Source organism: Periplaneta americana, chromosome 8 (genome assembly GCF_040183065.1).
Source record: "Periplaneta americana isolate PAMFEO1 chromosome 8, P.americana_PAMFEO1_priV1, whole genome shotgun sequence".
NCBI lineage: Eukaryota > Metazoa > Arthropoda > Insecta > Blattodea > Blattidae > Periplaneta > Periplaneta americana.
In genome coordinates, this window is record NC_091124.1 from 64,264,408 (window position 1) to 64,281,074 (window position 16,667).

General features: G+C 37.6%; 1 protein-coding gene across 4 annotated transcripts in view; it reads left to right on the top strand.

Annotated features, from left to right (window-relative positions):
- Positions 1-16,667, top strand: part of Atpalpha (sodium/potassium-transporting ATPase subunit alpha) — a 331,079-nt gene that overhangs the window by 199,051 nt on the left and 115,361 nt on the right. For 2 of the 4 annotated variants that reach the window (XM_069832986.1, XM_069832985.1), the window contains exon 2: positions 12,623-12,703. The exons of the other annotated variants lie outside the window; for them this stretch is intronic. In XM_069832986.1, the coding sequence (XP_069689087.1) occupies positions 12,623-12,703 (81 nt within the window). The remainder of the gene's footprint in view (positions 1-12,622; positions 12,704-16,667) is intronic. 4 annotated transcript variants of the gene reach the window in all.

A 16,667-nucleotide genomic window follows, 5' to 3' on the forward strand; every position in this document is an offset into this window, starting at 1 on the left:
AAGCACTATATATAATAGGCCTACATTCGAAATGCGACTTCACAACTAGATGATTATTTTACTGTGCCAGGATTAAGTTTTGCCTCCTGCAGTAAGCTTTTAATAATGCGTATTTCTTAAGATAACGAAGTGTTTGTTTTCCTCAAGGTGTGCAAGAAAGGCATATACTAGTGTCTATTAAAATATAGTTGAAAGCTTCCCAAACATGTTCCTTCAGGATTATGAAAACTTACTTTTGTATATGTATATAATTAACTATGCCAAAATTATATACAGTCAACTTCGGTTATAGTGAATCTCTGCGGGCCAGCATATTTCGTTGACTATATCCGAGGTTCACTAAAACCGAAGTGTGTGTTTTTTGTACTATTGACGTTGCTATAGGCTACATGCAATATTAATGTCCACTTGGGACAGACAACGTTCAGTGTCAGTAATAATGTTCGCTTTATCTTCCAACTTAAACACTTTATGCTTCGATATTCTGATGTTCACAGTTCGAAACTTGAATCTAATCTATGTAGGTAGTAGGAGCTGACCGATTTCGCACCTCTTTCCACTAGAGGTATGCTACTGTGTACTCAGCCTTGGAATTTCCCCGGGTTCAGTTTTACAAAGTTGGTTGAGGACCATTATATGGTAATCCTTCTCGTATTTACCCTTCGGTCATCACTCTACTCCCTCTTAACATGTTTCAAGCTGTCCAGGAAGCTGAACAAATCCTTTGTCTTTCAATGCACATAACGAGTAGATTTGAGATTTTGTTCTGAACATATTTTTGGAAGTTTATAGGAGAAAGGGTTTCCCAAATTACCATTTTGGCCAGTTTAAAATTACATTCTCTTGGGGAAGTTATAGTTTTAGGTTCACTATAACCGAAGTGAGGGTTCACTATAAACGAAAATACTGATGTACTTTTTAATGTATGCGGGTCGGGACCAACGATTTAGGTTCACTATAGCCGAATGTTCGCTATATCCAGAGTTGACTGTAACAGGAAGGGATTGGCCTGCTGAGTATTTTGATACAGGGAACCTAAAATTTGCGAAGGAAATAGGACTTAAACGAGTGACAGTGAGTGATTTTATAAAATTTGAACATTGTTTTTATTGCTTACTTTTGAAACTTACCAAATATTAAAAAAAAAGTCGACCACCAACGGCATCTGAGAGTCTGCCACAGCCTTTCGAAGATCCCTGGCGTGTTTTGAATCGTATCGCAGGATGATCCTAGCAACCAATTTCTCTACTGTATCCACTGGGGTTACATACACAATTGATTTTTAGTATCCCCAGAGGAAATAGTCGACATTGTTCAGGTCAGGTGACCTCTGAGGCCATGTAGTAGGCCCTCCTCTTGCAATCCAGCGACCAGGAAAAGTAGCATTCATGTGATCATGAAGAAGCAGCAGTGAAGTGAGACGAGACCCCGTCGAGCTATAGCCATATTCTCTCTCTGGAAGTACTCCTAAAGGTACTCACTCCTCTAGTAACTCATGCAGGACCTTTGCATGAACTTCAAAAAGTGTGGCCAGTCAAACAGTAGAGGATATGGTACAGTTAAATAATCTTGGTCAATGCCGATCCAAATATTAACAGCGAAACGTGCATTGGCTACTTACTCTTCTGACATGTTTAAGTCCACATCTCCGTAAACACAAATCCTAAGTTTCCTACATAAGAAACTCAATAAGCATCCCTTCCTTCCTATAACATTTTCGCGATTAATTAGGTTCATCCTGTTGTAGTTCAGAAAACGAAAATTATTTTATTTGGATGGATATTAAATGATTACATTTGCGTGTATTTTAAATGACAATTTAAAAATAAACTATGACAGTAATATTCGCAACATGAGAAAGGAATTGAATTGATACGAAACGCATTAAACGTATAATTAGAGAGTTCAGTATCTTTCACTCTCATGAGATTCATATTTTGGGTATGACAGGCTAAACAGTGCCTAAATTCGAAAATAGCAATTAAGTCAAAATTCCTTTTCAACACACTTTTTAATATATCATTGAAACAAACCAGCGCCAGTACTAAGGTTAGGTGTGATCATGATTAACAGGCACATCAATGAAGCTGATGCAACACATACGGTGGCCTCTTGAAGATACCTAGAAGGTTGGATTCATAAAGGCATGAATGGGGAAAAAATAAGACATTTATATTAATTCTAGGTCTGACAGACACAGTTTAGTAATGAAGCTGATAATGTTTTTCCTCTAACACAGGGTCACGTTTCGTAATTGATTTAGCTGTCTGTTCACTTGACGTCAAAAGTCAAGCTGAGATTTTCCGTCGTGAGTTGCAATGTCAGAGATCGATGCTGCCCACACGGCTGTATGAGATAATAGTTCGCGTAAGAATTGAGAGCATGAGATGTATATTAAGAAATGCTACATATCTAGAGACCTATCTCAATTTTAAATTCCAGTTAACACTTACACCGTGTGGATTTAAAATTACAGTTCATATGGATTTATCATTTCCATTAGAAACGTATGTGTAAACAATTGAAACTTGTATCTTACGTAATTGGACATGTGTATTTGTTTGTTTAATTTATTTGTATACATTTTAACATATGTGGTCATATTGCGTGTGTAGGATCTTTGGGTATATCCGTAGGCCGTTTTTTATACTATTAACTATTGTTGAGTTTCTGTTTCTATTGCCGTGTCTTATAGATGGCCTGTGTTTATGTAATTGATTTTATATTTTTATTGAGTTATTTTACGACGCTGTATCAACATCTAGGTTATTTAGCGTCTGAATGATATGAAGGTGATAATGCCGGTGAAGTGAGTCCGGGATCCAGCACCGAAAGTTGCCCAGCATTTGCTCGTATTGCGTTAAGGGAAAACCCCGGAAAAAACCTCAACCAGGTAACTTGCCCCGACTGGGATTCGAACCCGATTTTTTATTTTGATTAATGTTTATGATATTGGTGATGAGGCGGTGATGAATCATGGAAAACTCCAGTCAGATTTGCCGCTCACGGGGGGGGGGGTTGAACCCGGGACCTCCCGAATTCGTGTCTCAAACGTTACCGTCGGTTGATAATGTGTATCAAATTGGTAGGCCTTCTAAGAGAAGAAAAAGAGGCGTATCTACTTATTTTGTGTGAGATCTTAATGTGGTTTAAAATTATTGTTTATTATTGCCTTCGTGAAAGAAGGTAACCTAATTTAAAAACTTTAAGTAAAACACACAATTTAAATAATTAATACAAAGGTATAGCTAATTATCCTGAATTACCTGACCTAAATCTGATAAAATGTTAATGCTGCAAGCCGAAAATTCTCGAGTTCGATTCCCGATAGAGCCACGGATTTTTTCCATCTAATTCTTTCAGCTCCACTATTGTCCTGAGGTTCACTCAGCTTTTACAGCTTGTACCGGAAATTCGCTGGCAAAAGTGCAAACCTCGTAAGTCCTGACAACTTTTGCCATTGAATTAGTAACTGTAGATATTTCTTTGTGGGAAAAGACGGCCACCAAGTAGGACTAACATTCCCTCCCACCCTGAAGACCTTTCGAGGCCTCTAATAGGATCGTATTTTTTTCTTTGACGCGAAACTTCTATATTCGAGGTACAGAAATCAAAAAATTGTAGCGTTTTAACACGAAAGGTTTACTCTGACGTCACTCCAGGTACCATGGAAACAGAAATGTAAGTGGTTTTCCATGCTGTCCGCATCGCTCCATTTTGTACAATTTACTGTAATGTGCCTCGAGGTTCTCCACACAATTTCGACGCAAAAGCGATTGTTTTTTTGTCGTAAAATGTGAACGATGTAACATCATCTTACGTAGATCAAAAGGTTTAAGTTTGTATAATTTATTTCATTTAGTGTTCTGCCCAAGGGCAGGACTTTCACTGCAAACCCAGCTTTCTCCAATCTTTCCTACTTTCTGCCTTCCTCTTTGTCTCCTCATAGATCCATATATCTTAATGTCGTTTATCATCTGATATCTTCTTCTGCCCCGAACTCTTCTCCCGTTCACCATTCCTTCAGTAGGCAGTTTCTTGTGAGTCAGTGACCCAACCAATTCCTTTTTCTCTTCCTGATCCGTTTCAGCATCATTCTTTCTTCACCCACTCTTTCCAGCACAGCTTCATTTCTTATTCTGTCTGTCCACTTCACACGTTCCATTCTTCTCCATATCCACATTTCAAAATCTTCTATTCGCTTCTCTTCACTTCGCCGTAACGTCCACGTTTCTGCCACATCAATGTCACACTTCATACAAAGCACTTCACTAGTCTCTTCCTTAGTTCTTTTTCCAGAGGTCCGTAGAAGACGCTCCTTTTTCTATTAAAAGTATATTACATTGATCATCGTCATCTGTTGTGTGGATATCTTCCTTTCCGTGTTCTCAGAGTTGTTCTCGACATCTTTTTTTCATTAAATGCGTTTTCTGTCTTAAAAATTTAAGTATCTTAATTTAGCCATCATTTTTCTTCTTCTTCTTCTTCTTCTTCTTCAGTCCCTTCTGCTGCTAAGCGTCGGGTTCGCCTCTATCCGTCCATTTCATCCATTTTTCCCGGTCTCTACACATTCTCTTCATATCTACCATTGTTTTTCCTTTCTGTTGGCCTATTCTTTCTATTGTATCCTCCAATTTAATCCTTGGTCTTCCTCTTCTCTTTCTTCCTTCCACTCTCATTTCCATCACCTGTTTAACCTTCCTTTCCTCTCCCATATACGATATACATGCCCAAACCATTTCAACTGCCTTTCATTAATCACCTATGTTAATGCTTTTCTCATTTTAACTCCTTCTCTTATCCTGTCATTCCTTATCCTATCTCTTCTGGTCTTTCCTACAGTTCTTCTAAGATATTTCATTTCCACTGCTGTTAATTTACTACGATGTTTATCTAAGAATGGTAAGCTTTCGGTACTATATTGTATTATAGGTTTTAATTATTGAATTATATAGCCACCATTTTTACGAGTATATAATAATTATTATTCATTGTGACTATGTATATAACTTGTCAATCAGCATTTAGAAGTGTGAATACATTGCAATATGATTACTCCTCTGACACAATGGACACTTCACATGTGAACAGCCACTTGAACTGAACACAGATAAACAGAAATGGTATTAAATTATCACAATCCATCATACTATCTTGAAAACCAGCCCGTGAATACAAGCCTTTGCCTTTTGTTAATATGTTTTAATACCGAGAGGTTAGTCGCGCCTCTCTTACTGCCACCATCTCCTACGGCAGGCATACCCAGCCGGAGCAGATCTAGCCTTCAAACGAGGTGCAACAGTGACGTAGAATCTCAGAATACCGTGCAGTCACAAGCATAAAAGATATTCTACGTCACTGTCGCACGTCGTTTGATGGCTAGAGTTGTCCCTGCTAGGCATACCTGTCCTACGGTGAAGGACGGGTCGTGTACCGGTAAGTTAGTCCGCCTTCGCGATTGAAAATTTACTTAGACGATCGAAAATGTGATTATCTATTTCGCATCTTCGGAGTATGTTCTCAAAACCCAGTTTAGTTTTCCACTTTAAATGTTAAGGAACTTTCCCGAACATTTGGAAGTTGTCGAGAGAAATAGGATTATTTACACATATTTCAGTCTTTATATTTCAACAGAGCATAATGTATTGCTTATATCAAAGACTTTAGAAATTGAATGATTGGTGTCGTATTTTATAAGTCATTGAGAGTAATTTTCTTCGCCATTTTGAAAAAAAAAAAAATAGGCTCAGTATTAAAGTAATACGTATATTTATTGATTTCATTAACTGTAAAAGATGGGTCCATTGTTGGGATCATTGATCGTTCATAATACGCCACTTTTTTTAAAAGGCATTTAGATCATCTCATTTGAGAATTTTGTAGGGTAAAGGTTGGTATTATTGTGATAGTTATTTTTGAGAATTATTACAATTTTACTAAACGAGAGGAAGATCGTTTTTTGGCATCAACTTATTAAGGGAATGTTCGTAGACAACTTTCTGCACAAAACTGGTCCTTCTCCCGTTCAATACAATTGTAATAAATTCTCAAAAAGAACTATCACAATATTACTCATATCATAATTTACCCTATATGTTCTATGACACACTCTACGAAAGAGACACATACTTTTCGCGCGTTTTGCAACAATTCAGTTCTTTTAAAATGTATTATTATTTATAATTTATTTTCCTGAACTGTTATTCAAAACATACCCATATTACTTAAGTGATATCATATAATATATATTTAAAAAATGTTAACTTTTTCCGGATTACACACAAAAAGAACATCCCCTATAATTTCAGAATTAAGGCAAACTTCATTTATAAATTGTATGAGTTGATATTTGTAATCCTAATTAATTTTTCATAAATTCACATAAAATATGTATGTGTAGGCTATACTGTAGTCATTCAAAATATTATCCTCCTATGCAAAAATATGCATTTAAAAGATATATATGAATGCGTGTAAAATGAAATGATAACCTCATACCCTGATAAGATAACAGTCGGCCATGCAACAGACGTGTCCACTTATACAAGGCAGGTTGGATACACAAAATTGAAAACATTGGAAGGATCCATTATAATATCTATATGTGAAGATTGAAATTAATAACTTTTACAAGAGTCAGTATTGCTTTGTTATGGAAAGCGTAAAGGTCTCAAGCGGTGTAGACCTACATGTGTGCTAATCACAAGCGAGAAAACACGATAATAATGAAAGTGAAAATGGTGAATCGGTAGAACCAAAACGTACCAAAAAGAGTAAAAAGGAACGCGTGAGGGAGCGTAGACAACGCAAACGGAAAGTATCGAACCAATCATAACTGGCGCGGAGTGTTACAAAAACGTTTTATTGTGAGGTTTTCTGCTGAACTCTATATAAAATAGTAAGAGAGAAGACGTAGAATAAATAATTCGTTTCGAAATTAACACATAATACGAGCCTTTCCTTTATAATACAGAGTCTCATTTGGACTGGGTCCGTCGATCCCCGTCATAAGCTTGTTGGTGTTTCCGGGCGATGACTCAGTCCGTGGGTGTACTGTGCACGCGAGACCCGAATTTTAAGTAGAGACAAGTCAGCCTTTCTTTGCGCTCATTATGGCCCATTATTTTTTTTATTTGTGTATTTTTTATGTACGACTGTTAGAAGCTGTTAAAAGTGTCCAGCAAAGCTAGTAAGGAAGTTTCCTGGACGTCCAATAAAAGCACGGTTCAAGATGCAATGAATAGGATGATAATTTTGTATGCCGACGACAATTAAGTGCTACGGGAGGTTTACAAATAAGCGATTTTGAATTAGTTGTATATTTTAAGCTATATATTCTTGAATAAATACATATCTATTGATGTCTAGTTGTACGCTCTGTGCACATGTTATATTTCACTTGCAAGAGGCCCCCCAAATCACTGTAGTGCAGGGATTCTCAACCTTTTGAAGATTGTGAGCACCGGCCCCATGTAATACTAAATGAGTGAGCACCATGAAATCGAATAAGTTCAATAGACCTATATGAGTAAAAGGTTAAAAAAAGGTAAAGGTATCCCCAATAACATGTCATGAAGGCACTTGGGGGCTGGAGGTAGAGCCCCATGCTTTCCATGACCTCGGCACTAGAATGAGGTGGTGTGGTCAGCACCACGCTCTGACCGCCTTTTACTCCCGGGAAAGACCCGGTACTCAATTTTATAGGAGGCTGAGTGAACCTTCGGGCCGTTCTGAAAGTTTGGCAGCCAGAAAAAATCCTGTCATCACCTGGGATCGAACCCCGGACCTTCCAGTCCGTATCCATCTGCTCTACCAACTGAGCTACCCGGCCGCCAGACCTATATGAGTACATAAATAACATAAACAGAAAATAAATATATCTTTAAAACACTCACCAGGATAATGATATCTTTGAACTTTAATGTTACTCAAAATTTCAGTGATATCCAAGGAGAAGTCGGTTGTAGCTACACATAAACAGTCCTATGTGAATTAGTTACTCGCGATCTTTCATTGTTCTTGAGTTATTTCATAAGTGAGAAAGTTTCTTTCACTTAGATACTTTGTCACGTACATGACCAAACATCTGAGAGAAACAGTCCGTAGTATTTGGAACCTTTTTGTATTTTCTGCTCCCCAAAGGCTATGAATTTCTCCTTTTAAGCAAATATTTCATCGCTAAGGAGGACTGGAGATTTATCAATTGAAGTTCCACACGAATTATTTTCCTGATTAATTCCACACTGTATTTAAAAGGATTATACACCACCATGAAATGCGAGAAGGCCTATCAGGTCTCTAACATATTATAATGGATAGACAGAAACACTATTTATTCCTGCGCGTACTACAAAGTTTGAATTTAAAACAGAACCTCAGGAGCATTCGTGCTCGCGAGCACATTTTAACGCGCATGACGAGAGCACCAAATGTCATTAAAAGAGCACCAGGTTGAGAATGACTGCTGTAGTGCATCACTTACACCTTAATTTGGTTTTAGTTCTATTTCCTGTCGTTTTATCGTCCCCATTTGGAAAATATTAGTTTTGATTTCACACTCCAATCCTCAGTTGCTTGCAGATGCAATTATTTATTTTTACGGTCTTACTAATAAACCGTGTATAGTTTTTATACGAGACTTATGAAGAGTTGAGATAGAAAACGTTACTAATAAACCATGCATAAGCAATGGATGTATAAACAGTCTGTAACTATACAATGAGAATTGCTTTGCAGTAGTTATATACACGAAACCTCTTGTTTAAGCGTTGTATATAGATAAAAAAAATGGACGCCCCTCTAACAACTGTTCGTATCGACTGTCATTTTATGATGATGATTGCCTTGTAACCACAGAAGAACAAACCAAAGAGCACAGAATAATTAGAATAATATTGCTGTAGTTTGTACTCTTTGACCAAAATATAGTGTGGTAATCGATCAGAGCCAGTTGTACTATCGATACTTAACACGCCACACTAGAGCGCTCTACCGGATGCAATAGAGAACCTCAGATATTCTATTATCTATTGTAATAAAGTAATGACGAAACTATGACGTAGCTGTGTAACAGTTATACTGTTATACACGACGTATGCAGTGATTATTAGTAAGAAATTTACACACGACTTACAAACGAGCTACTCATTGTATAAGTCAGTTAAACGTCTGTATATAGAGTTTTTTATAAGCAAGACCGTTAATGTATACTATGCAATATACAGACTGGAAGTGTTCAGTGACAGTAACATCACAGAGTGAATCCTTAAGAAGAAAGGAACGTAATTTTCCATTGTCATGATCAAATTGAAAAGGTATTTGAATAAAAATTTCCAAGTCTGTGACATATAACTCTAAAATCATTCATACACGTAGTGTAGAATATGTATGTGTATTTGAAAATGTCACTTCTTTTTGTATAAACAAAATGGAGAAATTAGCTTCTCAGAGGTCTTTCGATATTGTCGTACAGTACCGGCATGTCCATTATTACACCGAACTTATAGGCTGTAGTACCATCGTCATGCATTTATTTAAGAGATTTTGCCTTCCCCCTGACCTTGTGCCTTGAAACTTTCATTGCTGATAACGTCGGCAGTAAGGATTAGACGTACTTACAGTAATCAGCTTTTCCTCCTCCTTTACCATACGATTCTTGCATTAGAAGATAGGAATCTATTTGTATCAGTGGCGTTTTATGGTTGTTTCCACTCTTAGACGTTATAGTTGAAGTCTGGTGCTATAACACACTTGTTATATTTGAAGTTAATTAGTTAAAGTTTTGGTTCAGTAGTAGAACTGCCAAAACACTTACAGGCCAGTGTGTCTGCGAACAAATCCAGAACTGATGAAGGAAGCGTGTAATTCCTTACACTTAATCCTTTTAATGAAGAAACCAAATCATGAGTCCCACTTGGACGGAAGTATGCAACAACAGACCAACCAACAATTTTGCAGAAATGAGATTTTGGTGTCATCTGCAGGAAAATAGTCGAAACTATCTTAATAAAATATTTGTTCACATGGTCTCTCAACATTACTCACTTGTTTTTCCTCATTTTGTATTCTGCGTCAACAGACCGACACTTAGTTTGTTATTGCAAAATTTACATAATATTTATTATAGGTCTAAATAGTAAAAAAAAAAATCCTTTTTGGTATTGAAATTATTTGAAGACTACAGGGGAAAAACTTGATAAGTCACGTTTTACTGATTTTACAGAGAGCAAGTTGAAAGTTTCAAAACCCATTATGTTGTGTCTTTGGCTTATCATTCTTCAAATTTCTTTGTACCTATAAGATTCTTATTCTCTACACTTAAACTACACAAATCTACACTACGTGAGCTATTACATTACATCTAAAATAGATAATCGATAATTTTGGACTTGCGGTATCACATTTTTTTCCCATGTGGTCTTCATTTTCGTCCATACTCATTGTCAGAGTCAGTTGGATTTGAACGAAATTGATACTATGAATGTATAATTACTAAATTCAACTATATAGGCCCTGCCTGAATATCTCTAAAAAGTAGTTTTGCTAGTTGGGTTTATTGTATAACTCTGTCCACTTGGAGGACATATAATTCTCTGGTGCAAATAAATGCTTGAAACCAGTTGAAAAGTAATAAAATTGTCAGTTAATAAAAGAACAAGCCACCGGTGGCGTAGTTTGGGCGGTAGTGAGTTTTCCTGCTGATTGCAGCTGTGCTTGGGGGTTTGTTCGATTCCAGCTTGTGCTGATTCCCTGGTTGGTTTTTTTTCCGAGGCTTTCCTCAACAGTAAATAAATATCAGGTAATCCCAAGGCGAATCCTCGGCTTCATCTCGCAAAATAGCATCTCGTTATCATCAATTATATCGACATTAAATAACCTAGAAGTTAAAGAACATAACGCTACTGAAAAGGAGCGTGTTTCTGGGAAAGAGTAGTTCACGGCTATGCAGTAGACATGCAAAACATCATTTGCTGTGGTCCTGAGAAGGAATAGACTATTCCTTTTCGCGGAGGTATATCAGCCTATATTCTACCTCTCGTTATTATCTGAAGTGTCTTTGGAGATTTTCATTCGTAACAACTTATTAAAAAATACAGGTATGATTCGTAGAGAGCACTGACAGTAGTCTGAAAGATCACTGAGAGAAAATTTTGTAAATAACCGAGAGAACACAACTCGTCATTTATAATCTCTTTCATGATACTTTGGAAGTGTTATGGCTACAAATGTTCTGTATATGATCTACGAATATTTATTGTCTCTGGAGTGCAATAATATCAACTGGCTTTCACAAATATTGTTCTGCGGTACGTAAATAAAATGCGCTGTCTCTTATATGATTAAGTTTACTTATTCATTTTTTTTTTTCGTTTTTTCCAAGTTCTATATAGGGTGAGTCATAAGTATGTTTGGAAAACGCGTGAACGTGCTCCTGGATAAAATATAAGAACAATCCCTTATATGAAAATTTGACGGAAAATGCTAATTTATTGGAGAAAATAGTAGTAGTGACTTTTCTTTTCATTAGTATCTGATCATATTATTGTGTTGTTTTTGTTTTGGTTGTGTACCTTGGCCACCCAGACCACCCGACCTCATCCCATTAGATTTTTACCTTTGTGATCACTTGAAGGCTGTCGTCTACGCAACACCAGTGAATGATGAAGAGAAGCTATTGCAACGTGTTGAAAATGCATGCCAATTGATTCGTGAAGACTTGAACGAACTCCCCAGTCGCGTGTGCGTCGTGCTTAGGCATGTATAAACAGTGGAGGAGGACACATTGAGCACCTTTTGTAAACGTTAAATGAAAAGTTTCCAAAGATGTACTTGTGACACAACAAAAAAAGAACAAAAACAGAGTATGACCATTTCTCCAATAAATATTTTCCGTCAAATTTTCATATAAGAAATTGTTCTTATTTTTGATCCAGGAACACGCTCACGCGTTTTCCAAACATACTTATGACTCATCCTGTACATGTCTACGTATTGGCAGATTTTTTTTAAGAAATATTGTATTCGTACTTACGTCGGTAACTGATCTGAACCAAACCTGCATGTAGTGTCTCATTACTAAACGAATTGGATTCGATGCATGACAGATCATTATGAGATTTGTAATGAACGTAAACGTGCGAGACATGTTTTCCCGAGTAGATACACCTCCTCCATTGTGTCATTATTCGTCCATTATCACCATGCCATTAGTTTATTGTCTCGGAATGGCGTACTTTAGTTGTAAATATACTATATTAAAGAATTACCTAACACAGCAATATGGCGGAACGCTAGGGCTCCTGCTCTCCATACGAACTTTATATCTTCAGTATGTGTTTATGTCGCTAAACTCCGATTAGAAACGTCTCAGTCGACCTGCTCCAAATGCAACCTTTTCTTGCTTATGCATATGAATGTAATTTGCTTTTATCACACCAATACAAAGGGACTGTTGATAACTAATTTTAAGTTGCAATATTTGTACTTAACCTTGGTTTATTGTGTTCATTGTTTTCCTTTTGTTTGCACAATACCTTCTTTCTGTTTTATGAGTTTGCTTCATAAGTTCTGTTTGTTTTATTTTGTTTTTTTATTAGGCTCCCCTGCATTTGTTGTGTTTCAGCATGGCCGCTCAGATTCGTACCGCGTAGCAACCATCTCTGCCACACATGATGATAACAAGACTGCGGACGGGCGCGACAAGGTATATTCGATCATAATTCTGCTGGTGGTGTAACACAGTATGCCTTTCCTTTTCTACATTCATACGTTTCATAGCGGTGTAACACATTGTATCTTCTTCCTGTACACCCTCACGCATTTCTGGTAACGCTGTAACACATTATACCTCTCTTTTTCAACACTCTTAAATCTCTGGTAACGGTGTGACACATAATGTCTGTTTTTCTGAACATTCTCACATTTCTGGTGACGGTGTGCTACACTGTGCCTCTATATTCGTTCCCATACTTCTGATTGAGGTGTGACACACAGTGCCTCTCCCTGTACTCGCTCTCATACTTGTGGTGCTGGTATAACACACTGTGCCTCTTTTCCCTGCATTGTGCCTCTCTTTACACTTCTGGTGATGGTGTGAAACACTGTACTATACCTCTGTTTTGTAGTACTCGCTCTAATACTTCTAATGCTGATATGACACACTGTGCCTCTTTTTTCCCTATACTCATCAAACTTATGATGATGTGATACATTATATCTCTCCCTATACTCTCCCCTGGTGTTGATATGACACATGTGGCACATTGTACCTGTTTTTCCTATGGTGGTCTAGCTTTCATACTTCTGGTGTTGATGTGAGACACTGTGCCTCTTTTTCCCTATACTCATCAAACTTATGATGTGATACACTATATCTCTTCCTGTACTCGTTCCTGGTGTTGACCTGTTGTTGTGAGACACTGTGCCTCTTTTTCCCTATACTCATCAAACTTATGATGTGATACACTATATCTCTTCCTGTACTCGTTCCTGGTGTTGACCTGTTTTTCCTATGATAGTCTAGCTTTCATACTTCTGGTGTTGATGTGAAACACTGTGGCTCTTTTTTTTCCCTATACTCACTATCACACTTATGATGATGATGATGATGATGATGATGTTGTGATACACTATCTCTCCCTATACTCGCCTCTGGTGTTGATATGACACATGTGGCACATTGTACCTGTTTTTCCTATGGTGGTCTAGCTTTCATACTTCTGGTGTTGATGTGAGACACTGTCTCTTTTTTCCCTGTACTCACCATCACACTTCTAATGATGTGATACACTATATCTCCCTATACTCGCCTCTGGTGTTGATATGACACATGTGGCACATTGTACCTGTTTTTCCTATGGTGGTCTAGCTTCCATACTTCTGGTGTTGATGTGAGACACTGTGTCTCTTTTTTCCCTATACTCACCATCACACTTCTAATGATGTGATACAGTATCTTTCCCTATACTCGCCTCTGGTGTTGATATGACACATGTGGCACATTGTACCTGTTTTTCCTATGGTGGTCTAGCTTTCATACTTCTGGTGTTGATGTGAGACACTGTGTCTCTTTTTTCCCTATACTCACCATCACACTTCTAATGATGTGATACACTATCTCTCCCTATACTCGCCTCTGGTGTTGATATGACACATGTGGCACATTGTACCTGTTTTTCCTATGGTGGTCTAGCTTTCATACTTCTGGTGTTGATGTGAGACACTGTGTCTCTTTTTTCCCTATACTCACCATCACACTTCTAATGATGTGATACACTATCTCTCCCTATACTCGCCTCTGGTGTTGATATGACACATGTGGCACATTGTACCTGTTTCTCCTATGGTGATCTAGCTTTCATACTTCTGGTGTTGATGCGAGACACTGTGCCTCTTTTTCCCTATACTCATCAAACTTATGATGATGTAATACACTATATCTCTTCCTGTACTCGTTCCTGGTGTTGATATGACACATTTGACCTGTTTTTTCTATGATAGTCTAGCTTTCATACTTCTGGTGTTGATGTGAAACACTGTGGCTCTTTTTTTTCCCTATACTCACTATCACACTTATGATGATGATGATGATGATGATGATGATGATGATGATGTGGTGATACACTATATCTCCCTATACTCGCTCCTGGTGTTGATATGACACATTTGACACATTGTGCCTGTTTTTTCTATGGTGGTCTAGCTTCAATACTTCCGGTGTTGGTGTGAGACACTGTGTCCCTTTTTCCCATATACTCACTATCACACTTCTGATTATGGTTGTTCACATCTGGTGGTGATATAAGGCCCTGTACTCCTTTCTCCTTATCCTCGCTATCATACTTCTGATAATGGTGACACATTGTACTTCTTCCTATTCTAACTCTCATACTCCTGGAGCCTATTCCACAAGGTATGGTGTTGTACATTACAAATTGCTGATTAAAGTTGTTGTAAAGTATGGAGTTTTATCTTTCTGTTCCACGAAACCATTATAGTGTGTTGTACATTACCAATGAATCGCTACTAGTGACAGCAATAAACATACTACGTCATAACATGAAGCAGCTGGTTAGCTTCGTATTTCATTCAACGAATTAGGTTATGTTTGTCTCTTTAATCGTAATGCATTTTAAGGTAGGTTATAAAGCAAAAATTCGTAGATTCTATGAATTTCGTATCCCTACAATGTTATGTATTTTAGTTTACTTCTTTGATAATGAAAAATTTACTTCCTTAATATTCTCATCATGTTCGAGATCCCCGCATAATGCTCCTTGATAGTTTCCCATATTAGCAAACAGATGCCACTAATAACTATCTTCACCCCCAAACTTAATTGTTACGAAATTATAAACTCAGCAAAATTATAGAAATGGTGTCAAAGGAGATGAAATTGTTTCTGTTAAAGGAAGCAGAAGCAAGAAAAAATATTCTATAGCACATATTTATCAAAATATATTTTAATATTATGAAATATATTTAAATCGCATTAGTACATGTACAGTATGCATTAGTCTCCTTTCGTTGGTAGAGAATACTTCACAATTCACTAATACATTGGTCGTCAACACTTGTTGGAATGGGTAAAGAGTAAACAGTGCAATGTAATATCCCCCGCCGTGCAGCAGGAAGGGAAAGAGAGAATACCCGCCAGCAGCCACGGATGCACCATAGTGCAGTCTCTTATCTGCGGGTAAGGGACGCGAGCCCGAGAGTGTACTGTGCTGATGACCGCTGCACTATTAAGTTACAAATAGTAGTACTTTTGTGGAACACAATCATGAAACTCACTGGTAATTTGTAAGTATGAAGTGGTAAAGTACTACTGTAGAAAAGTCTTTTGTGGAACAGAACTTCTAATATTTCTACTACTTACTAGAGAATTTACTTGTAATGTACAACACCATATCTTTGTCGAGTAGCCTCTGGTGTTGGTGTGAGACATTGTGCCCCTCTCATTATACTAGCTCCTCTTCTTTTGATGATGGTGTGACAAACTATACCTCTCCTTGTACTCGGTGTCATTCTGATGTGGTGTACCGACTAATATACAGTGCCTCTCTTTGTCTATAATCGTTCTCACACTTCCGGTATTGGTGTGAGACATTGTATCTTCCTTTCTGTATACTCACTCTCATACTTCTGGTGTTGATGTGAAATACCTACTGTGCCTTCTTTTCCTATATTAACCCACATTGTTCTGGTAATGGTTCAGCAGTGTAAAACACACTGTGCGCCTCTTTCCCTGTCCAGCTCTCATTTTCTGGTGATGGTGTAAAACATTTTGCCCATCTTTCCCTATTTCTCTGTCCCACTTTCATTAACTTATCCTGGTGATGTGAAACACAGTGCCCCTCTTTCCCTGTCTCTCTCTCTCATTATTTTAGTGATAGTGTGAAACATTATGCCCCTTTTTCCTTACCCCATTCTCATTTTTATGGTGGTGTATGCCTAACACTTTGGGGCAATACATGCTCTCGCGTCGTTGTCTGTGGTCTAGCGCAGTGGTACTCAATCTATGGTACGCGTACCCCAAGGAGTACGCTGGGTTGTCTCAAGAGGTACGCATCCCACTGACCCACTGACTACCTATGTAAAAATGCTGACATATTTATATTTATTGATATATGCATTTCACATATTTTCATTCCCCCCCCCCCTCCATA